Source organism: Cherax quadricarinatus, chromosome 4 (genome assembly GCF_038502225.1).
Source record: "Cherax quadricarinatus isolate ZL_2023a chromosome 4, ASM3850222v1, whole genome shotgun sequence".
Taxonomy (NCBI): Eukaryota; Metazoa; Arthropoda; class Malacostraca; order Decapoda; family Parastacidae; genus Cherax; species Cherax quadricarinatus.
This window is the reverse complement of record NC_091295.1, coordinates 2,710,429-2,736,618: the sequence shown is the minus strand read 5'-3', so window position 1 is coordinate 2,736,618 and position 26,190 is coordinate 2,710,429. Positions and strand designations below refer to the sequence as shown.

General features: G+C 37.9%; 1 protein-coding gene across 4 annotated transcripts in view; it reads left to right on the top strand.

The window, feature by feature from the left end:
- The window catches only part of LOC128684236 (protein Nazo), a 53,604-nt gene that overhangs the window by 7,260 nt on the left and 20,154 nt on the right, over positions 1-26,190 (top strand). For 3 of the 4 annotated variants that reach the window (XM_070094002.1, XM_070094008.1, XM_070094014.1), the window contains exons 2-3: positions 8,413-8,593; positions 13,825-13,946. In XM_070094002.1, coding sequence (XP_069950103.1) covers positions 8,434-8,593; positions 13,825-13,946 — 282 coding nt within the window. In that variant the 5' untranslated portion in view covers positions 8,413-8,433. Of the gene's footprint in view, positions 1-1,933; positions 2,059-8,412; positions 8,594-13,824; positions 13,947-26,190 lie in introns of those variants that run through there. The other variant, XM_053770410.2, reaches the window with a different exon arrangement.

Sequence of the window (26,190 nt, the reverse complement as noted above, 5' to 3'; positions counted from 1 at the left end):
TCTCCGGTACGGCTGGTAAAACATTAGGGCTTGTTTCCATAAGACACCTGCTGTCCTTGTTCACACATAAGTATAAAATGGGTATCTGGGTGTTAGCCGACTGGCGTGGGTCGCATCCTGGGACAATACTGACCTAATTTGCCCGAAATGCTCTGCAACAAGCGGCTTTCTATGTAGTAGTACAGTGGACCCTCAGTTATCAGCCATAATCCGTTCCAGAAGGTCGGCCTAATACCAAAATGGCCAAAATCCAAAATAATATATCCCATAAGAATTAATGTAAATCCAATTAATCCGTTTCAGACACCCAAAAATATTAAAAAAAAATACATTTTTAAAGATTAACTATAGTTTTACATACACAAAACAATGAGAACTAAATAAAATGACTAATGAAATGGATAGGTGAACATTTAAATCACTTTTACCTCTATTGAAGATTCTTGTTGGCGTATGCAAAACGGCTAGGAGCGGAGAGGGAGGCAAGACAGAATGCTTAAATATGACAGTATTATCAACTCTACAGCTTATTTATCTGTCACAATTCATCTACTATGACATAAACAATATTAATAGCACAGAAACATGATATGTACTCTAGAATGAATAACATATGTCATTTTGTATGTGGAGTGGTGGTGGTGTTGGGTTATAAGGGCCATTGAGAGCATAAGCCATACATATTAGTGGTCGTGGAGGTGGCATTAGAGGCCACCACCACTATTCACACAAACAATATATAATTTCTAAAGAAATATTTACACTTTAATTTATAAATAAAAAATATTTACACTTTATAAATAAGAAAGATTTACACTTACCTTGGAGGAGATGCTGGCATTGGTTTAGGGTGGTGGAAGAAAGGCAGGGTGGCGTATATTGTCAGTGGCCCTATATACCTCCAACAACATTGGAGGAGTCAGTTTCGTGTTGTCCTTTCTCTATCACTTAATCACCTAACTTACTTGCTGCACTGTTTATGCTACATTTTATCACTGGCTGGTGCTTTAGTTTTATCGACTTTTGCTGCTTTAGTATCATACATATCGTAGAATCATTGAGTCAATGAAGAAGGCACATTCTCCCCTCTCTCTTCCTCCTTTACTCTCATACTTTGTTTCTCACTTTCTTTACCAAAGGAACTTTACTAGAAACTTTCTTTGGGCCTGTGGTTGCTTATTTCGCAGTTGCACTTAATCAGTAACCACAAAAAACAATGGATTATAGCAAAATGTTTGGATGAATGAGCAGAAGTTTCCTCACTTGCCCAGAGACACAGCCAGACTGACTCACGAACACGTGAGCGGCTGGTGGGCAGGCAGGTGGATGCGTCCAATACAGTCGATAAGCGGAATAACGGCCGATAACCGGAATAAAATTTCGGCCAAAAAAAACAGGCGATAACCTATTTGGCTGATATCAGGAACATCCTATAACCGAAGGTCCACTATATGTCATTGATGTCAGTTAGGCCTGTATATAGTACCTTGTACATGTACTTGTAGAAATAAAGATATTATTATTATTATTATTATTGCAAGCGTTTCACTGTTGGCGCCTCTGACTTTACTAATGAAAATGAAAATGTTTATTTCCTTGTAAATCTTACAATGTGTGATTTACATGTTATAAAATATTAATTACCAAGAAGGCCACTAGCATGCCTAGGCATTTCGGACAGACTAATACTAATTACTAATACTATCACATGTACTCTGTGTTCTGTTGGTTACGAAGTTCAAGATCCATCTAGCCACTTTTCCTGTTATTCTTTTATCATGCATTTTGTTTGCTATTACACCATGATCACACTTGTATAAGGCTTTCGCAAAATCTTTGTATACTACATCTGAATTCTGTTTTTTCCCCAGTGCATCCAAGACCATGCCAGAGTAGCCCAGTACACAATACACAAATAACCCGCACATAGAAGAGAGGAGCTTGTAAAAGGAAGGAGTGAACTGCTCTAAACCCATGCTGCCCTGGGTTGTGCAATTGTTGGGTATCCATTTGGTTGGCAGTCTTGCTTCTTAGACCCCTTTCAGAGATTTTTATAATGTGAGACATTTGTGGTATTGGTCTATAATTCTTTTCAATTGCTTTACTGCCGGCTTTGTGGAGTGGGGATATATCTGTTGCTTTTAGTGTGGGATGAACCCAGTGTCTAGGCTCCCTCTCTAGAATAAGGCATGCGAAAGGGGTTTCTTGCAGGTCTTGATGAACACGGAGTTCCACAAGTCTGGGCTTGGGACAGAGTGCATAGGCATGTCATTAAAAGCTTTTTCAAAGTTCAGTGGTCTTAGGGTTATATCAAATTCTTCAAATAATGAAATTTGAGTCCCAATCATAAAAAAAATTAATTTAGCATCAACCCTTGGTCTTATTAACTCCTAAACGGTTCAAACGTATATATACGTTCTCTCCCTCAGTGCCCCAGATATTTTGAAAAATAAAAAAAAAAAATTCATTTTAATAAAGAGAAAATTTTTCTAAGTGTTGTAGGATTAAAATAATAAAATTAGGGCCAGTACTTACTGAGATATGAGGCTGCAAAGTTGGCACTTAATGCTCACATGACGGCAACATTGAGTCCTGCCGCTTGAGGAAGTGATGCCAGTATACCATTTTTTATCATTTCTATATTATTTTGTATATTTTTTATGTTCTGATAATGACAATTTATTGTAGTTCTTGGCATTTCATAACCAATTTTTCTTCTGGCACTAATTTTAGGTACTGAAATTGTACTCAAATTGTCAAACACATTGACAGGTGGTCATTTACACCTGCCTTGGTCATTTACTATTGTCTAGGAAGTATTTATAGGTCCCAGCAGTGTTTTGGATACACGGGAGTATAGAAGAAGGAAGGAGGAGGAGGAAGAAGGAAGTATTCAGGTCTCCCTCAACATTTGCGTTTTAACTTTCGCGGGCTTCACATATTCGCGAATTCCTAACCTCCAAATTCCCAACCGCCAAATTCCCAGGCGCCAAATCATATTTAAGTTTCTCTCCGCCGCCCGCGAGCCCCTACTACCCTCCCTCTGAGCCCCGCAACTGGCAGCCAGCCCTCCCGCTGGCTGCCAGTTGCGGGATTGTGTTAATTGCCTAGGTTAACTCAAAAAACATCAAAGTGGCTTATGTATTTACAGTGACTTATGTATTTCACCAGTGCTCGAAGATGTTGAGAAGTTAGTATTTGTGTGGATAAATGAGAAACAATTAGCAGGAGATAGTCTTATTGGGGTCCTTGTAATATCTCATACTTTATGCCCTAGAAGTTAAAACAGGTAAGTAACTCAGCTGTGTGAAAATCACTTACAATAAAAGAAGATATATGTACTAGGAATAGGGTGAACTGGGTTACAGTGGAACCTCGGTTTTTGTATGCCCTAGTTGGAGAAAATTCTTGGAGAAAATTCTTTATAAAATGTATTTTTTGTTAATATTTTATGGTGCCTGGAACAGAACCAATTAATTTGTTCCAGACACCCAAAAATATTAACAAAAATTACATTTTATAGAGAATTTTCTCCAACTAGGGCATACAAAAACCAAGGTTTCCCTGATGGAAATTGTCAGGGAAAGTAACAGATACAGTGGTCCTTCCATAATCGTAAGGCTCTGGTTTCAGGTTTCTCTGAGTGTGATGATTGATATTTTGGAATGAAGGGAATTGAGTAATGCTGTGAGGTGATCATAATGGTTGCTCAAGGATCTGATATTGTAGTTAAAGATGGTTATGTTATTGTTTACACTGAGTAATGTCTTTGCTTGGTCTGCTGTATAGTAATTACAGTTGCTGTTTGATTCGTGTATTTCATTTAGCAAAAAGTTTACATCAGGATCTATGTCTGTAATCATAGGATGAGAGTAATTTTACAAACTAGATTTTCTGAGTAAAATAAATAAGAGTTATATTGTTTCTACAACTAGACTTATGAATAAGACTCTGTAATTATTCTAAATCTTATACAAATTTAAAAGAAAAAAAGGGATTATTACAGTACAGATAATTAAGCATCTAATAGGATCTTAATTATTTCAGCAAATGTGAGTTTATGGACTACGGTAGATATTTACAGCTAGAATAAAGGAGCTAGTGAATATAATAATAAAAAAATGTATTAAAAACAAGAATGTATTAAAACAAGGTAGTCAGTAGCACCTGAGGTAGTCAGTAGCACCTGAGGTAGTCAGTAGCACCTGAGGTAGTCAGTAGCACCTGAGGTAGTTAACACCTGAGGTAGTCAGTAGCACCTGAGGTAGACAGTAGCACCTGAGGTAGTCAACAGCACCTGAGGTAGTCAGTAGCACCTGAGGTAGTCAGTAGCACCTGAGGTAGTCAACAGCACCTGAGGTAGTCAACAGCACCTGAGGTAGTCAGTAGCACCTGAGGTAGTCAGTAGCACCTGAGGTAGTCAGTAGCACCTGAGGTAGTCAGTAGCACCTGAGGTAGTCAGTAGCACCTGAGGTAATCAGCAGCACCTGAGGTAATCAGCAGCACCTGAGGTAGTCAGTAGCACCTGAGGTAGTCAACAGCACCTGAGGTAGTCAACAACACCTGAGGTAGTCAACAGCACCTGAGGTAGTCAGTAGCACCCGAGGTAGTCAGTAGCACCCGAGGTAGTCAGTAGCACCTGAGGTAGTCAGTAGCACCTGAGGTAGTCAGCACCTGAGGTAGTCAGTAGCACCTGAGGTAGTCAACAGCACCTGAGGTAGTCAGTAGCACCTGAGGTAGTCAGTAGCACCTGAGGTAGTCAGTAGCACCTGAGGTAGTCAGTAGCACCTGAGGTAGTCAACAACACCTGAGGTAGTCAGTAGCACCTGAGGTAGTCAGTAGCACCTGAGGTAGTCAACTGCACCTGAGGTAGTCAACAACACCTGAGGTAGTCAACAGCACCTGAGGTAGTCAACAGCACCTGAGGTAGTCAACAGCACCTGAGGTAGTCAACAGCACCTGAGGTAGTCAGTAGCACCTGAGGTAGTCAGTAGCACCTGAGGTAGTCAGTAGCACCTGAGGTAGTCAACAGCACCTGAGGTAGTCAACAGCACCTGAGGTAGTCAACAACACCTGAGGTAGTCAGTAGCACCTGAGGTATTCAACAGCACTTGAGGTAGTCAACAGCACCTGAGGTAGTAGCACGTGAGGTAGTCAGTAGCACCTGAGGTAGTCAGTAGCACCTGAGATAGTCAACAGCACCTGAGGTAGTCAGTAGCACCTGAGGTAGTCAACAGCACCTGAGGTAGTCAACACCTGAGGTAGTCAATAGCACCTGAGGTAGTCAGTAGCACCTGAGGTATTCAACAGCACCTGAGGTAGTCAACAACACCTGAGGTAGTCAGTAGCACCTGAGGTAGTCAGTAGCACCTGAGGTAGTCAACAGCACCTGAGGTAGTCAACACCTGAGGTAGTCAACAACACCTGAGGTAGTCAACAACACCTGAGGTAGTCAGTAGCACCTGAGGTAGTCAACAGCACCTGAGGTAGTCAACAGCACCTGAGGTAGTCAGTAGCACCTGAGGTAGTCAGTAGCACCTAAGGTAGTCAGTAGCACCTGAGGTAGTCAGTAGCACCTGAGGTAGTCAGTAGCACCTGAGGTAGTCAGTAGCACCTGAGGTAGTCAGTAGCACCTGAGGTAGTCAGTAGCACCTAAGGTAGTCAGTAGCACCTGAGGTAGTCAGTAGCACCTGAGGTAGTCAACAGCACCTGAAGTATTGTAATAAATGTGACTATATGGACAACAGGGAAAAAAATATTAAATCTCCTGAAAGTTGCTCTTTAATTGTTGTTAGAACTAGGAGTATAGCAATTACTGAATAAAGGGCAGTACAATGTATTGGTATATAGAGAATTATTTCAGGAGAAATGTAAAAAGGGACTAAATTAAGTAGTGGTAAAAAACAACGTTTAAATAGATTGACACTATAATATGAAATTAATCTGAGAGTAGGATTTGCCTTGTAACAAAGTTTGAGCAGTTAATATCGCTAAAGAAATATTATTTGAGGTAGTTGATACTAGCTAGTGGAAGATGGTGCAAGGAACTGCACTGTAGTGTAGTAGGAGCATACACTAGTTTGTTATTTGTAGTTTAGGAGCAGAGGGAAAATTTGGTAAGATTATAGAAGAAGCATAACAATGCTTAAGTAGGAATAAATGGTAATACAGAAATTATTAAAGAGTAAGTATCTTATTAACTAAGCAATGATATATTCAGCGGTAAAAATTACAGTAAACATATTACAACAAGAAGTACAAATGAGTGTTTCAAATAAGAAGCATTATAGTTGTTCAAATTGTAATGGAAATCCAATTAATCTGTTCCAGACAGCCAAAAGTATTAAAAAAATAATTTTTTTTACATGAAATATACATTTCTCTACACAGAAAACAACGAGACATGCACAATAAATACATAAATAAATACTAAAATGACACTTACCTTTATTGAAGAGTACTGTTGAGTGATGAGACACTGTTTTTCTTGAACACTCTGGGATTTTCACAGTGATACACGAGTAAAGACTTCACTTTGCAATCCCCACTAGCATTATAACAAAACAAGAAAGTTAGCCTGTCTTTCATAGGCTTGTGTCCTGGGAGTGCCTTTTCCTCCTGAGTAATGTAGGTCCTGTTTGGCATTTTCTTCCAGAACAGGCCTGTTTTGTCACAATTGAACACTTGTTGGGGTTGGAATTTTTCAGCATCGCCATGCCTTATCACACTGTATGCCACTACAGTTCTTAAATCTCTCAAACCAACCTTTGGTGGCCTTAAATTCACCAATATGAGCACTAGTTCCAGGCATTTTTTCCTGTTCACCTGGGAGTTAGTTGACTGGTGTGGGTCGTATCCTGGGGGACAAAATTAAGGACCCCAATGGAAATAAGTTAGACAGTCCTCGATGACACACTGACTTTTTTGGGTTATCTTGGGTGGCTAACCCTCTGGGGTTAATTGTTTCTCAGTACGTGTAATTGCTTCTCGTTAGGTCACACCAACAACAGTCTCTCCACGTCTTCGAATAGTACAGCTTACGGTGGTGCGGCAGCAGCTGACAGTGGTGCAGCAACAGCTGACAGTGGTACAGCAGCAGCTAACTGTGGTACAGCAGCAGCTGACAGTGGTGCAGCAGCAGCTGACAGTGGTGCAGCAGCAGCTGACCGTGGTACGATAGTATTTTGATAGTATTTCTCACCCTTTTTACCACAGGGTTGGCACTAGAAGCTTTCTTTGGGCCCATGATGGCCCAAAGAAAAACAATGGAATAATACAAAATGTATTGAGTGTATGCGTGGAACCGTCCGCCCTGGCTTGCAAACAATGGCACACTAGCTGAAGGCAGGGCAGCTGAGGCGCTCAGGCCAGACAGACAGGCAGACGCATTCGGGACGAATGCCCCTAACCGAGTTTTTCATCGTTGGCCGAGCCAATATTTTTATGCAAAGACGCATCGATATCCGATTTTATCGCTAGCCGATGTCATCGTTACCCGAGGGTCCACTGTAAGTTAAGCGATTAATCGATAGAAAAAAGAACAGCACAAAACTGACTCCTCCAGTGTTGTTGGAGTTATGTAGGGCGACTGACAGCACCGCCGTCTCTGCTGCTGCCGTCACCACCACTATGTAAGGCTTATCTTTCAGTGGCCCTTGTACACCCAACAACAAACAACACAACACCACTCATCACATACGTAATGACTTATTTTATTCATTCTAAGGTATATATCATGTTCCTATTTATTAGTATTGTTTATTATGTCATATTAGATGAACTGTGCTAGATAAATAAGCCGTAGAGTTGATATTAGTGTCATATTGAAGGAGTATCTTGTCCCGTCTCCAAACACACTCCCCTGCCCCCGCCACAATTCCTAACATACGCCGGAAACAGGCCTCCCTAGAACACTTTTTTGAGCGACAAGGGTCCAGTGACTCTCAAGCTGGTCCTAGTGGCATTAAAATCAAAGAAGGGAGGTAACCCCAGAAAAAGAACTTGATACCTGAAGCCTTTATGGAAGGGGATTCCCCTTCCAAACAATAATTTCTCCATCTTCTCCCCTCCTTCCTTCTTCAATACACTAAGAAGAGTAAAGGTAAGCGTTATGTTATTATTGTTTTATTCTTCATGTCTCATTGTTTTCTGTGTAGGTAAATGTATATTTCATGTAAAAAAATTATTTTTTTAATACTTTTGGGTGTCTTGAATGGATTAATTGGATTTACGTTATTTCTTATGGGGAAAATGAATTTGGAAATCATCAAATTCTGCTGAGTATTAGTCAGTTATTGCAGGTTGCATCCTGTAGGTGGGCTGTCCATTACTTTTACTGTAGTTTCTTTATTATTACCATTAATAAACATTCCTATTATGAGACCCGTTAAAGACCTCACTTCTTTTTTCCAGGTAGTACAGTAAAATAACACAATGGTAATCAGCAAAGCTGCAGTAGGAACTCTAGTCGATGACCTATGTGAAAAAGAGCAGCTACGTACCGCCATGAAGGAGAGCGTCAGTGGTGGATTAATTGCTAGTGGAGCTGCAACTTTTGGTGGCCTGATTGGTGGACCTATTGGAGTGGCTGTGGGTATGTTTTCATATAGTTTAATACTGATTGATATATTTATTCGGGAACTGTTAGATAAAAGCATAGTGTTTTAAAGTGTATAAAAGATTTTGTCTAATAAGCGATAGTGTTGTACCAGGAGTTTCCGTATTTTGTACATGTTTGTATGGTGGTTTGGCAGTAGTAAAACTTTAATTGGTTCTTAATTGCCTCATTCATAAGTGACGATATCTATAATAAAATGTTGATGAGCTAACATAGACCAATCACCTCCTCCATATTACAGAATGGATATAAATGCACTGGAAAACATACAAAGGAGGATGACAAAGTTGATCCCATGTATCAGAAATCTTCCCTATGAGGATAGACTGAGGGCCTTGAATCTACACACACTGAAAAGGCATAGAATTAAGGGGAATATGATTGAGGTGTATAAGTGGAAAACAGGAATTAATAAAGGGGATGAAATAGTGTGCTAAAGATATCTAGCATAGACAGGACTCTCAGCAATGGTTTTAACCCTTTCAGGGTTTCTGACGTACTAGTACGGCTTACACATCAGGGTTTTTGACGTACAAGTAAGCCTAAATTCTAGCGCCCTCAAATCTAGTGAGAGAAAGCTGGTAGGCCTACATATGAAAGAATGGGTCTTTGTGGTCAGTGTGTGCAGTATAAAAAAAGCCCTGCAGCACACAGTGCGTAATGAGAAAAAAAAAACTTTGACAGTGTTTTTGGTTTAAAACAGCGACTTTGCACTGTATTTTCGTATGGTATTTATGATGGTATTCTAGTTTTCCTGGTCTCATTTTATAGAATGGAAGACATATTACAGAAATTGAGATGATTTTGATTGGTTTTACAATAAAAGTACCTTTAACCCTTTGACTGTTGCGGCCGTATATATACGTCTTACGAGGTACCATGTTTGACGTATATACATGTATACACTACTCATAAATTCTAGCGGCTTCAAATCAAGCAGGAGAAAGCTGGTAGGCCCACATGTGAGAGAATGGGTCTGTGTGGTCAGTGTGCACCATATAAAAAAAATCCTGGAGCACGCAGTGCATAATGAGAAAAAAAAACTCCAACCGTTTTTTTTAATTAAAATGCCGACTTTGTGGTCTATTTTCGTATAGTATTTATGGTTCTATTCTCGTTTTCTTGGTCTCTTGATAGAATGGAGAACATATTATAGAAATAGAGGTGATTTTGATTGATTTTACTATAAAAAGAACCTTGAAATGGAGCTCAAAGTAGGGGAAATGTTTGATTTTTGCCAATGTTCAAAAGTAAACAAATGGTGTCATTGTCCAATAAATGTCCAACTAGCCATTCTAATATGCAGTAATGAATGGGTTGATGTTATTTATACAATTATTACAGTATTGCAGTAGTCTGCATAATAGTAAGTCTTCTATTTTTTGTTTGAATAAAAATTCAAAATAGAAAGCAAGAGTAATATCAGAGGGGCCTGGAGACATGACTGATGAACAAAGAATATGTTATTTTAGAGCCAGGAATGTCTGCATTGTTCATTCTGGACCATATTTTGAAATTGTCATATTTTTTAGTTTTCGTGAAATTGGCCAAATTGCAAATTTCTGACCACATTATTGGGTAGTTGAAATCGGTAAATGGGCAGTTTCTTGTACTCAATCGATAGAAAAAAATAGAGTTCTAAAGAAATAGCTATGAGTTTGGTCAACAGGAACAACGGAATTAGCCGAAAATAGGGCTCAAAGTGGGCAAAATCGCCGATTTGTAAATATCGCCGAGGTCGCTAACTTCACGAGAGCATAATTCCTTCAGTTTTCCATCAAATTTCGTTTTTTTTTGGTATCTTTACAATCGGGAAAAGATTCTCTATCATTTCATAAGAAAAAATAATTTTTTTTTTTAAATTTTGCGACACCAGGAGACACCTCAGGATTGGGGGTTGCGACAGTCAAGGGGTTAAATTGAACTCAAAGTAGCAGAAATCTTCGATTTTTGCCAAAGTTCAAAAGTAAACAAATCACGCTACACGTCCAATACACGTTAACTGGTGAGTCTAATATTCTTTCACGAGTGCACTGATATTATTTATACCATTTCTACACTAATGCAGTAGTCTGCATAACAGTAAATCTTCTATTTTTTGTGAGAATAAAAATTCAAAGTGGAAAGCAAAAGAATGTAAGAGGGGCATGGGGACGTGACTAATGAACAGAGGAAATGTTATTTTAGTGCCAGGAATGTCTTTCTTGTTTATTCTGGACCCTATTTGGAAATTGGCATCTTTTGAAATTTATGTGAAATTGGCAAAATTGCTAAATTCTGACCACTTTATTGGATAGTTGAAATCGGTAAATGGGTGGTTTCTTGTACTCATTCGATAGAAAAAATGGAGTTCTAGCGAAATAGTTATGATTTTTGTCGACTAGTACACTGGAATTGGCCGAAAATAGGGCTCAAAGTGGGCAAAGTCGCCGATGCATAAACATCGTTGAGACCGCTAACTTCGCGAGAGCATAATTCCGTAAGTTTTCCATCAAATTTCATACTTTTGGTGTCATTATGATTGGGAAAAGATTCTCTATCTTTTCATAAGAAAAAAATTATTTTTTTTTTTTTTTTTTTTTTTTTTTTTTTTTTTTTTTTTTTTAAATTTGTCAACCCTGAGAACAAGTCTGGGAGAGGGCCTGTCGACCCTGAAAGGGTTAAACTGGAAAAATTCAGACTCAGGAAGGATATAGGAAAGCACTGGTTTGATAATAGAGTTGTGGATGAGTGGAACAAACTCCCGTGTACCATCATAGAAGCTAAGACGTTGTATAGTTTTAAAAATAGGTTGAATAAATACATGAGTGGGTGTGAGTTGGACCTGACTAGCTTGTGCTACTAGGTCGGATGCTGTGCTCCTTCCTAAAGTGACTGTGACTGACCTGACTAGGTTCAAGGCATTGGCTTAAGCTGGTGGGAGAATTGGACCAACCTCGCATGGGCCAGTAGGCCTGTTGCAGTGTTCCTTCTTTCTTATGTTCTTCAAGCCAAATACTAGATTGGATGTCAGCAATTATTTCTGTATCAATACAGAGTACTGAGAGTTCTCTAAAACACTAGAGGGCAATATATTTTCAGGTAGGCAAGTATGTACTTAGAACATAAAAGAAGAATAAAGGAAGACAACAGTAGACCTATTGGCCAATAAAGAATAAAAGGGCACAATGCCCGTGCTAGGCAGGCCAGACTCACACCCAACCACACCTACTCATAAAATCATCCAGCCTATATTTAGAGTTATCCAAAGTTCTCACTCCAACAACATTATCTGGGAGTTAGTTTCACTTATCTGCATCCGTATTGCCAAACCAGTACACCTCTGTTTTTTTTTTTTTTTTTAGCACATCGGCAGCTTCCTACCGAGGCAGGGTGACCCGAAAAAGAAGAAACATCACCAGACTGTGGTTGTGTAGTAGTGATAGTTTTTGTTTCGTGTGTACTGGTAATAGATTGGTATGTGTTGCAGTGATAGTTTTGTATGTGTAATGGGGGTAGTTTTGTATGGTGTGCAGTGGTGACACTTTTTTATGGTTTGTAGTGGTGATAGCTTTTCAAGGTGAGGAGGGGAAAAGTTATGTATGAGTAGCGGTGATAGCTTTTGTGATGTGGCTCCATCAATGTCTTGCCAGAGGCATGCAAATACTATAGTTAAAATGACTCATGAAATCGTAATGACACGATTGCAAACAAACCATACCACTGGCAGGGATATCCTCGCCCGTGGTATGGTTTTTTTACTATAGTTAAAACACTGCAATATAACAGCACCCATTCTTCAGAGTGCAGACACTGTACTTCCCACCTCCAGTCTTCAAATCCTACTAACCTGTTTCCCCAAAGCCTTTCATAAATGTAACCTTACTCACTCTCCAACAGTATGCCAAGTCATAAGAACCATTTGCCTCCACTCCTATCTAACACACTCATGCATGCTTGCTAGCAGTCTAAGCCCCTTGCACACAAAACCTCCTTTACCCCCTCCCTCCAACCTTTCCTAGGACGACCTCTAACCTACCTTCCACTACAGATTTATACACCCTCCAAGTCACTCAGTTTTTGTTCCATCTCTCTAAATGTCCAAACCACTTCATTAACCCCTCTTTAGCCCCTTGAATAATACTTTTAGTAACCCCACACCTTCTCCTAATCTCCAAGCTATGAATTCTCTGCATAATATTCACACCACACATTGCCCTCAGACACAACATCTCCACTGCCTCCAGCAACATTCACCACCCTAATAGAAATAAGTTACTCTGACTTTTTTGGGTTATCATAGGTTCTCTACACATATGCTGCTATGTATGATAATCTAAGTAACTGTATTTGTGTATACCTGAATAAACTTTCTTACCCATGCTTCAAACCCATATAAGAGCATTAGTACTGCTATACTTTCATATATTCTCTCTTTGCTTATAACATTCTTTGTTCCATATGCTCCCAGTGTACCACTTACCTTTTTTCCCTCATCAGTTCTATGATTCATCTCGTCTTTCATAGACCCATCTGTTGACATGTCCATTCCCAGATATCTTAACACATTCACTTCCTCCATACAAACAAACAAACAAACAAAAAAAACAAATTTTTATTTTTTTTGTGCAGTATACAAAATATAATTTACATGTAATAAAATATTGTCAAGCACAAAAGAAAGCCACTAGCATGCTGTGCATTTTGGGCAGACTTATCCTAGTGCTTACAGTCTACTTAAGATTAGATGGAGAATGTAAACAAACCTGGTGGGGCGTGCTGTATTTGAAAGATCGCTTGCCGTATAGCAAATTTTGGTCATAATTTGAAATTGCCGTATTAGCGGAACGCCGTAAAGTGGGGCCCTACTGTACACACAAGCATAATTATCAGAGTATATATAAAACATGAAATAACTTTAAAACGCTTGAAATTCTGGAAAGTTTCTAGACATAATGGAGAGATGCAGAGCTCATGGAGAATGTAAACAAACCGGGTGGTGCACGGTGACCATATTAGAAAGTCAGGTGGGGGAGCCATATAGAGAGTTTTGGTCATAATTTGAAATGTCCATATTAGCGGAATGCTGTAAGGTGAAACACTGTAAAGCGGGGTCGTACTGTACTGTATTTTGATTACAGAAGCATTGGTAAATATGTTAATGAAACTCAATTTTTGTTTTATTTTTGAAAATGGCATAAAAATTCTGGTTTTTAACATTCTTGCAGGTGGTGCACTTGGGGGAATAATTGCAGCAATTATGTCATCAGATGGTTTCAAGAGTGTATTTTCTCTCATAAAAAGTGACAAGACTTCAGGCATAAAGGAAACAATAATCAATTCTGTTTGGGTAAGTGTACCTTTTGATTTCTGTCTGACAATAGATATTTACCTTTATTTTTTTTTTCTTGTGCCTGGCAGATTTCCTCTTTACCTATAATGTCTCATTATTCTACCTATGTGCATACTGAGATTGCAAGGAATTTTTGATGCTCGAAAGAAATTCATAGTTGAATCCTACTTAGTGTCCTTAAATTTTATTATAAATAGCACAGAAAAAAGATTTAAGCATTTTAAAAATGTGGCTTCCAAATTTAGTGCTTTAGATCCAGATCATTTTCACAGTGCAAATAATGTGAATAAATTTGAATTTTTTGCAGACATACTCATACATCATCAACAATCAAACTGAAATTATACGCTGAGGTCAGTGATCACGTGTGGTCATACCTGTCCTAAGCTGTCTGGGATTAGCGTGGGGTGTTACCTAGCACCATGGCTTATTGTAGTGTTTTAAAATCTCAGGCTAAAGTGTTGAAGAAAGAGATTCTACTTCTTCAGGAGGAAAATAGGAGGCTGAAGCTTCATTTAGATGGGTGTGGGAGTGAGTGTGAGATGGTTGTAGCTGGTGAGGAGGAAAAAGTTACCAGCAGTGATTTGGAGAGTGGCAGCCACTTTAAGTGGCAAGTGGTTCACAATTCAGGAAGAAGGATGATAAGGAAGGTTAATAGAGAAGATGTGAAGGTAGGAAATCAATTCTCTGTTCTCCAGGACGAGTGTACTTCAGTTGTTAGTGAGGTTAAAGGTACCACTGACTCCCCTGCTTATCAAAGTAAGAATATTTTGATTGTAGGAGATTCTCAGGTAAGATATATGGACCATGCTTTTTGTAACAGAGATAGAAAGGTCAGATAGAGGGTGCGTCTCCCAGAAGCTGGTGTTGGTGACATAGTCAGCAGGTTGGATAATATTATGTCAGGCAATGGGAACAAGCCCATTATCTTAGTGCTGGTGGAAATGACATCGGGAATGGCAGAAGACAGGAGCTGCTGGATAAGTATAGGTCAGCCATAGATGTAGTCAGATCTAAGGGAGGGATCCCAATCATATGTAGCATCTTGCCTAGAAAGGGAGTGGGCAATGAATGGATGTTTAGGGCAATTGGTATAAATTGCTGGCTAGACAGGTACTGCAAGGATCTTGCACTCCCATTCATTGATAACTGGGACAAATTCTATGGCAAGCATGATATGTATGCAAGGGATGGGGTTCATCTCTCTGGGGCTGGAGTGGTTGCATTAGCCAATTCAATTGAAGGGGTCATTGATGACTTGTCTAGGACTTGAAACTGCAATCTACATCTACAGAACCTTAAACTCCAATATCAACCTTGACCTAAAACGCTTTCTTGATAGTTGTGACAGAACCCACAGGCATAACACCAGACACAAACATCTCTACGACATTCCCCGTGTCCGACTAAACCTTTACAAAAATTCAATGTATGTCAAAGGCCCTAAAATCTGGAACACCCTACCTGAGAACTCTAGAACTGCAGACACATTCATCACCTTCAAAACTACCATTAGAAAACATCTTATCTCCCTGATACACCCCATCAACTAACTAACTACACGAATACCACCTGGTGGTTCACACTTACACTCACTCGCCCATTTGACCATAAACAGAAATATTAATCTCAATCTTAAAATAATGAATCCTATGATACTCCAATACTGAAACTATGTACTGTGCCAAAACAAAAGCATTTACATTGCTAAACTCACAAACTAGTATTTAGTCACTTAGCCATAATACCAACTTACCTCAATTTGTAATATTTTAAAATAAAGAATTAAACTAAGTCTGCCCGAAATGCCTAGCCATGCTAGGCGTTCTAGTGGTACACTCTGTAATCATTATTTAACTACATGTAAACCACACAGCAACCAAATTCTGTAAATTCAACATTGTAATCTTTATAGAGAATAAACTTTGAATTGAATTGAATTGAATAGAGGTATGTTTGTCCATGGGAAACAATCAGGCTGCAGTACTAGGGTTGAAAACATCAGATATAACCAGGATACCTCAGGGATATGTTTAAAAGACAATATTTTTTTTTCCCTTAAGGTTTACTATACAAATAGTAGGAGTCTAAGAAATAAGATAGATGAGCTAAGATTACTTGCAAGTGTAGGTAATATAGATATTATTGCTATAACAGAGACCTGGTTCAACTTGAAAGATAGAGAAATGCCCTCTGAATGCAACATACAGGGTTATAAACTATTCCATACTGATAGGGTCAACAGGAAGGGTGGTGGAGTGGCGATGTATGTCAGAGATAATTTAAATTGTTTTGTTAGACAAGATATGACATTAGAAGCATCGGACACAGAATCTGTTTGGCTACAGTTTCTCGAGGGTCGCGAAAAGTTAATTTTGGGTGTGGTTTATAGGCCACCAAACCTTGATAGAGAGTGCAGTAAGCTGCTGTGAGAAAATTCATAAGGCATCTGGATATGAAAATGTTGTGTTAATGGGAGATTTGAACTTTATACAAATTGACTGGAACAGTGTGACAGGAAATCTTGAGTCTAGTGACTTTCTTGATGCAGTTCAGGATTGCTTTTTAAAACAGTTTGTGACAGAACCAACTAGAGGAAACAATCTACTTGACTTGGTTCTTGCCAACAGAGTCACTAGTTAATAATCTTGAGGTTAATGATGAGCTAGGGGAGAGTGATTATAAATCACTTAGTTTCAATATATCATGGAGTTACCCGGATACCTACAACCAAATCTCTGTCCCAGACTTTTGCTTGGCCGATTTCATGGGACTGAAAAATTACCTGGGTGGGCTAAATTGGGATGTAATGACTATGGATCAGGTAGGTGGTCTTGGTTGTCAATATATTGTTTTTCAGAGCATAGTTCAGAGCATTGGTCAAAAGAGAGGCATATATAGGCATATCAAAAGAGGGGAGGGGCAGTTAAGAAATCAGTATATTCAATTAAAGAGAGAAATAAAAAAAAGGAATAAGAAAAGCAAAAAGGGATTATTAGGCTAAGGTCGCAAGGGCTTCGAAGACTAACCCAAAAGGGTTCTTTCAGGTATACAGAAGTAAGATTACGGACAGGATAGGCCCACTTAAGATTAACTCAGGTCAAATCACTGACAGTGATAAGGATGTGTGTGAAATTTTCAATTCTTACTTCCTCTCAGTTTTTACTCAGGAAGATACTAGCGAAATTCCAGAAATAATAAATTATGTAGAACAGGACGATAATAAACTATGCACAATTGTGGTAACTAGTGACATGGTCCTCAGACAAGTAGAGAAATTAAAAGCTAACAAATCCCCAGGCCCTGATGAACTGTTTACAAGGGTGTTAAAGGAATGTAAAGAGGAACTTAGCATACCTTTGGCTAATCTTTTTAACATATCACTACAGACTGGCATAGTGCCTGATAAGTGGAAAATGGCAAATGTAATACCTATTTACAAGGCAGGTGACAGGTTCTTAGCTTCGAACTATAGACCAATAAGCCTTACCTCCATAGTGGGAAAATTTATGGAATCAGTAATTGCCGAAGCAGTTTGTAGCCATCTCGAAAGGTATAAATTGATTAACGAATCTCAGCACGGTTTTACAAAGGGGCATTCCTGTCTTACGAATTTACTTTTTTCACTAAGGTATTTGAGGAGGTAGATCATGGCAATGAATATGATATTGTGTACGTGGACTTCAGTAAGGCTTTCGATAGAGTTCCACATCAGAGGCTATTGAGGAAACTTAAGGCACACGGAATAGGAGGAGAAATTTTTTCCTGGGGTGAGGCATGGTTGACGAATAGGCAGCAGAGAGTTTGCATAAATGGGGAGAAATCAGAATGGGGGCACGTCACAAGCGGTGTTCCACAGGGGTCAGTGTTGGGCCCCTTGTTGTTCACAATCTACATAAACGACATAGATGAGAGAATAAATAGCGACATAAGCAAATTTGCTGATGGCACCAAAATAGGCCATCCAATTCATTTTAATGTGGACATTAGAGCACTCCAGGATGATTTGAATAGACTCATGCAGTGGTCGGAGAAGTGGCAGATGCAGTTTAATATAGACAAATGCAAAGTTCTAAATGTTGGACAGGAAAATAACCATGCCACATATAAACTAAATAATGTAGATCTTAATATTATGGATTGCAAAAAGGATTTAGGAGTTCTGATTAGTAGTAATCTATAGTGTAATCTATAGTGTAGTGTAGTAATCTATAGTGTTCGCAATAAAGCTAACAGAATTCTTGGCTTCATATCAAGAAATATAAATAATAGAAGTCCTCAGGTTGTTCTTCAACTCTATATATCTTTGGTTAGGTCTTATTTAGATTATGCTGCATAGTTTTGGTCACCGTATTACAGAATGGATATAAATGCACTGGAAAACGTACAAAGGAGGATGACAAAGTTGATCCCATGTATCAGAAATCTTCCCTATGAGGATAGACTGAGGGCCCTGTATCTGCACTCACTAGAAAGGCGGAGAATTAGGGAGGGGTATGATTGAGGTGTTCTAGGTAATAGGTTGGTAGACAGCAACTGCCCAGGGAGGTACTACCGTCCTGCCAAGTGAGTGTAAAACAAAAGCCTGTAATTGTTTTACATGATGGTAGGATTGCTGGTGTCCCTTTTTCTGTCTCATAAACATGCAAGATTTCAGGTACATCTTGCTACTTCTACTTACACTTAGGTCACACTACACATACATGTACAAGCATATATATACATACCCCTCTGGGTTTTCTTTTATTTTTTTTCTAGTTCTTGTTTATTTCTTCTTATTTCCATGGGGAAGTGGAACAGAATTTTTCATTCGTAAGCCATGCGTGCCGTAAGAGGCGACTAAAATACCAGGAGCAAGGGCTAGTAACCCCTTCTCCTGTATATATTACTAAATTTAAAAGGAGAAACTTTTGTTTGTCCTTTTGGGCCACCCCGCCTCAGTGGGATACGGCTTGTGTGTTGAAATAAAGAAAGAATGATTGAAGTGTATAAATGGAAAACAGGAATTAATAAAGGGGATGTAAATAGCAAGCTAAAAATATCTAACATAGACAGGACTCGCAGCAATGGCTTTAAATTGGAAAAATTCAGATTCAAGAAGGGTACAGGAAAGCACTGATTTGGTAATAGAGTTGTGGATGAGTGGAACAAACTCCCGAGCACCAGTACCGTCATAGACGCTAAGACGATGTGTAGTTTAAAAATAGGTTGTATAAATACATGAGTGGGTGTGGGTGGGTGTGAGTTGGACCTGACTAGCTTGTGCTACTATTCGGATGCACTGCTTCCCCCTTAAGACTACAAATGTAACAGAAATAATAGTATTTCTTACCTTAAATTGTGGGTGTTGGTGTTTGTGGATGATTGTGGAGAGAGTGGAGAGTTATGCTGTGGCCCTCCTGGGCTGAGGTGGATGGTAGAGGTTCTGGTACTAAAGCTGATGGTTGTACTGGAGAGTCTGGCTTTAAGTCATTCAGTCAATCAAGTCATTCAGTAAGTCAAGTCATTCAGTAAGTCAGTCAAGTTGTTCAGTAAGTCAGTCAAAAGGTTCAATAAGTCAGTCAAGCCACTCAGTAAGTCTCAAGTCATTCAGTAAGTCAGTCAAGTCGTTCAGTAAGTCAGTCAAGTCGTTCAGTAAGTCAGTCAAGTCGTTCAGTAAGTCAGTCAAGTCGTTCAGTAATTCAGTCAAGTGATTCAGTAAGTCAGTCAAGTCACTCAGTAAGTCTCAAGTGATTCAGTAAGTCAGTCAAGTCATTCAGCAAGTCAGTCAAGTCATTTAGTAAGTCAGTCAAGTCATTTAGTAAGTCAGTCAAGTCATTTAGTAAGTCAGTCAAGTCGTTCAGTAAGTCAGTCAAGTGATTCAGTAAGTCAGTCAAGTCAGTAAGTTTCAAGTGATTCAGTAAGCCAGTCAAGTCATTCAGTAAGTCAGTCAAGTCATTCAGTAAGTCAGTCAAGTCATTCAGTAAGTCAATCAAGTTGTTGAGTAAGTCAGCCAAGTCATTCAGTAAGTCAAGTTGTTTAGTAAGTCAGTCAAGTCATTTAGTAAGTCAATTCATTAAGTCAGTCAAGTCATTCAGTAAGTCAGTCAAGTTGTTCAGTAAATCAATCAAGTTGTTCAGTAAGTCAGTCAAGTCATTCAGTAAGTCAGTCAAGTCATTCAGTAAGTCAGTCAAGTCTCAGTAAGTCAGTTGTGAAATCAGCTACTGGAGGGTCGGTTGCTTGGATAAGGTTGATGTTGAAATCTCCTGCTAGTATCAGATGGTGTTATTCAACTCGGACTCAATTATCATGCTTCAAAGGTTATTGCTGAAAGTGTAAGTGTTTGAGTGTGGTAGTCTGTAGACTGCACCAGTTGTTATAGGTTTCTTAATTAAGTGTTCTTGATGTGAATTTAGCTACTGTATATTCACCGTTTTCGTCCTGTACATTAGTTGATTTCACACATTCTAGTTCATCAGAGTAATAGATGGCAGAGCCTCCTCCTGATTGGTCAGGCCTACAGTTATGTATGGCTCTGTAACCAGGTATGGTAAATGTCTATCAGATCTTGTCTGAGCCAGGTTTCAGTAAGTATAATGAAAGTTATAGTAGCATTTAGAGACTTAACCCTTTCAGGGTCCGTCCCGTAGATCTACGGCTTTACGTTCAGGGTCCAAACCGTAGATCTACGCCATGAGCTCAGCTCACTCTGATAAACTGTGAGTGGTACATTTGGGCCTAGATATGAGAGAATACATCTATGTGGTATGTGTGCACCACATAAAACAGATCCTGCAGCACACTGTGTATAATGAGAGAAAAAAAAATGAAATCATGATTTTTCGATTAAAACAGCAACTTTGCAGTGTTTTTTCGTATGTTTTTTATAGTTGTATTTGCGATTTCTTGGTCTCATTTGATAGAATGGAAGACATATTATAGAAATAGAGATGATTTTGATTGGTTTTAGCATTGGAAATGGCTTGAAACTGAGCTCAAAGTAGCGGAAATGTTAAATTTTTGCCGATATTCAGGAGTAAACAAACGACCTCAGACGTCTAATACACGTCAGCTGGTGGGTCTAATATACATTCACAAATATGGTGATGATATTTATACAATTATTACAGTATTGCATAACAGAAATCTTCTATTTTTTGGTGTGAATAAAAATTCATTATGTGAATAAAAAATCAAAATGGAATTTATTTGTAAAGCCTCAAAACATAACTAATGAACAGAGGAAATGTTAGTTTAGTGCCAGGAATGCCTACATTGTTCATTCTGGACCCTATTTTGAAATTGGAATATTTTGAACTTTGTGTTAAATTGGCCAAATTAACAATTTCCGATCACTTTATTTTGTAGTTGAAACAGTTGACTTGGCGATTTCTTGTGCTCAATCGATAGAATAGAAGTAATACTAGTGAAATAGCTAAGAATTTGGTTGATTGGAATAATGTAATTGGCCTAAAATCGGAGTCAAAGTCGGCAAAATCGCCGATTCGTAAATATCGCTGACACATCAAAATTCGCGAGGGCATAATTTCGTCAATTTTCCACCAAATTTCGTACTTTTTGTTGTATTACCTTCACAAAAAGATTCTCTACGATTTCATAAGAAAAAATAACAAATTTTTTTTTTGAAAATTCTTGGACACTGGTGCCTGACTCCAGATTTGGGCCTTGGACCCTGAAAGGGTTAAGTAGTGCAATGAGGTCATCATAGTGTTTACCCAATGATCTAACATTGTAGTTGAAGACTGTAATGTTCTTGCTGACACTGAGAAGGGTATTATCCTGACTAGCAGTGTAGTAATGGCAATTACTGTTAGGATTATGTGTGCTGTTCAATGAGAGGTTGATATCAGGATCGATAGTTGCATTCATAAGGGGTACGTGGATAAATAACTGTTACAATTATTAAAGAACAGAAAGACAAAAGCAATGATGTTAAACCACTAACAATTATGAACTTATGAACTAAGATAGTTAAACCACTAACAATTATGACTTATGAACTAAGCTAATTTAAATATAAAAAATAATGGAGCTACCGAATATTAAAATAAAACACTTTAGCACCTTGATTATTTCGAAGTTAATAGTAATGGTTTCAAGTATAAAATAATTGCTGTTATTCACTAACAGTCATGAAAATTTGAATTAGAATAAGGGTAAATTCTACTATACAACAGCACTGAACATGGTTGATAATGTGTTGAGATATGGCATTAGAAGGTTCAGTCAAACCAGTGAATGTGAGGAAACATGCTAGTTCTTGATCATTTGTTACTTCAAACCTACGACCCGTGTCTGATAATTTTACCACGATAATGCCATCACCAGGAAAGCACTGTCTTATTGATGCATTATCACGCTTGAGTTTTCGAAGTCTGTATAATAGGTTCTGACGTTTTTTAGTTAGGCACTCATTTATATACACATTACTCTGTTTCTTGATAGAGGAACTTATTAAATCATTTTTTACATCAATGGAATTGAACATTAACCAAACACTTTGTTGTTGACCCGACTTGCCTAGCAGTCGGGCCTCCTTGATATCACTGGTTTTAATGTTAACTTTTATCTCATCTTTTATTAGTTGGAGTGTTTTGATGGTGCAATTCTCATTGTTTGTATCTGGTGGTAAGGTAGAGCTGGTTAAAATGGCAGAGTCTAGGAGCTTGTCTTGTTCAATCATATCCCTTTGATACTGGAAGCATGCATTCAACTGGGATTCCATGTTTAACTTCCTCTCTTAACATTATCATTTCACCAATCACTCGTCTTCCCTCCCGCACCCACTTTCCTGTAATCACAAACTCCTGCTGAACACTAACACTACATTCTTAAACCTACCCCATATATTGTTGGCCCCATTGCCTATAGTCTCACTAGCCCATCTATCCTCCAATAGTTGTTTATATCTTACCCTAACTGCCTCCTCCTTTACTTTATAAACCTTCAACTCTCTCTTACTTGCTGCTTCTAATTTCCTTGTATCCCATCTACCTTTTACTCTCACTGTAGCTACAACTAAAAAGTGATCTGATATACCTGTGGCCCTTCTGTAAACATGTACATCTTGAAGCCTACTAAACAATCTTTTATCTACCAATGTGTAGTCCAACAAACTACTGTCATTTCTCCCTACATCATATCTTGTATACTTATTTATCCTCTTTTTCTTAAAATATGTATTACCTATAACCAAACTCCTTTCTATACAAAGTTCAATCAATGGGCCCCCATTATCATTTGCACCTGGCACCCCAAACTTACCTACCACACCCTCTCTAAATGTTTCTCCTGCTTTAGCATTTAGGTCCCCTACTAAACTTACTCTCTCACTTGGTTCAAAAGTTCCTACACACTCTCTTAACATTTCCAAAAGTCTCTCTCTCCTCTATACTTCTCTCTTCTCCAGGTGCATGCACACTTACTATGACCCACTTTTTGCATCCAACCCTTATTTTAATCCACATAATCCTTGAATTTATACATTTATATTCCCTCTTCTCCTTTCATAACTGATCCTTCAACATTTGCTACCCCTTCCTTAGCTCTAACTGTCTCAGACACTCCTGACTTAATCCCATTTATTTCTCCCCACTGAAACTCACCTACCCATTTCAGCTTAGTTTTGCTTAGAGCCAGGACATCCAACTTCTTTTCATTCATAACATTAGCAATGATCTCTTTCTTATCATCTGCACTGCATCCATGCACATTTGAGCATCCCAGTTTTATAAAGTTTTTCTTCTGGTTTTTAGTGTTCTTCTACAGGAGAAGGGGTTACTAGCCCATTCTTCCCAGCATTTTAGTTGCCTCATACAACACACATGGCTTACAGAGGAAAGATTCTTTTCTACTTCCCCATGGAGAATAAAAGAAATAAAGAAGAACAAGAACTATTAAGAAAAAGAAGAAAAACCTAGATGTGTGTGTGTGTGTGTGTGTGTGTGTGTGTGTGTGTGTGTGTGTGTGTGTGTGTGTGTGTGTGTGTGTGTGTGTGTGTGTGTATATATATATATTATATATATATATATATTATATATATATATATATATATATATATGCAATAAGATCACAGTAAACAGGTGATGTCAGAATATGCAAAACAACCACTCTGAAAGAATAGAGAAATTCCAAGCGCTTTCGTGACTACTCACATTATCAATATGGACATAGGAACATAGGACATAGTGGACATAGGAACAGTTATTAGTAGGTTTTCTGTAAATTTTAAATTTGAATTCATTATTACCCTTAAAATAACTCATTGTCTTTTCTAGATGTTTTAATTATTAAGGGTAATAATGAATTCAAATTTAAAATTTACAGAAAACCTACTAATAACTGTTCCTATGTCCACTATTATTCCTCGCATCAAGATAGAGTCAAACTGTCTGTTTTCTCATCAATGTTTCTGAGAGCTTTACGAATTTGTAGTCCTGAGTTCATAGATGAGGAAATATCCAAAATTTATGAAATAGGTAATGATTTAAAATACCCAAGAAATGTAATTGATAAATCTTTTAAAGTTGCCAGAAATACTTTTTACAATCCAAAAAGGGACAACCAGCCTTATTCAAATAAAAATATGTTGGTTCTCCCTTACCATGAAAACTTGGTTGATATGCCTTCTCTTCTTAAGACTTTTAATATTAAAGTTGTATTCAAAAATCTCGATACAGTAAAAAAACTTTTGATAAAGAATTCCCCCCAAAATGCTGATGGATGTGTCTATAAGATTCCTTGTAAAATTTGCGATAAAGTTTATTACGGTCAAATTGGTAAAAATCTCGAACTAAGATTAAAACAACATAAATATAGCATTAGAACTGGACAAGATTCCAATGCTCTATTTATTCATGTAAGAGATTTTAACCATCCAATTGATTTTCAAAAAGTTGAGAAAGTAGTATCAAGCAAGTCCATGGTCGACAGGAATATAATTGAATCTTGTTTCATAAAAAGCAGTTTTGACAATAATATGAATATTTCCTTTGGTTTATATAAATTAGATCCATTTATAATTAATAGAATTTGGGAAGAATTTAATAATACACTGGACAAATAATCTTTAAAATTTCTTATTTCTTGGGTAGAATAGTTTGTGGGGTGAGTTGTGCCAAGGACCTTTCCAAGTTGGCTCGCCGCGTGTCACGTGTTTAAACCGTTTTGGGATCTGATAGTGAGGTGCCGACCAGACCCCTTATATAGCTTCCTTGGATGCTTTACTTTCATAGTTCCTTGATAATGTGAGTAGTCACGAAAGCGCTTGGAATTTCTCAATTCTTTCAGAGTGGTTGTTTTGCGCATATATATATATATATATATATATATATATATATATATATATATATATATATATATATATATATATATATATATATATATATATATATATATATATATATATATATATATATATATATATATATATATATATATATATATATATATTATATATATATATATATATATATTCATATATATACATATATATACATATATATATACAATATATATATATATATATATAGAATATATATATATATATATATATATATATATATATATATATATATATATATTGTAGGTAGTAGGTTGGTAGACAGCAACCACCCAGGGAAGTACTACCGTCCTGCCAGATGACTGTGAAACAAAAACCTGTAACTGTTTTGCATGATGGTAGGATTGCTGGTTTCTTTTTCTGTCTCATAAGCACGCTAAGATAACAGGGATATCTTGCTACTCCTACTTACACTTTGGTCACACTTCACAGACACGCACATGCATATATATATATACATACATCTAGGTTTTTCTCCTTTTTCTAAATAGCTCTTGTTCTTTTTTATTTCTTCTATTGTCCATGGGGAAGTGGAAAAGAATCTTTCCTCCGTAAGCCATGCGTGTCGTATGAGGCGACTAAAATGCCGGGAGCAATGGGCTAGTAACCCCTTCTCCTGTATACAATTACTAAAAAAGAGAAGAAGAAAAACTTTATAAAACTGGGTTGCTTAAATGTGCGTGGATGTAGTGCGGATGACAAGAAACAGATGATTGCTGATGTTATGAATGAAAAGAAGTTGGATGTCCTGGCCCTAAGCGAAACAAAGCTGAAGGGGGTAGGAGAGTTTCAGTGGGGGGAAATAAATGGGATTAAATCTGGAGTATCTGAGAGAGTTAGAGCAAAGGAAGGGGTAGCAGTAATGTTAAATGATCAGTTATGGAAGGAGAAAAGAGAATA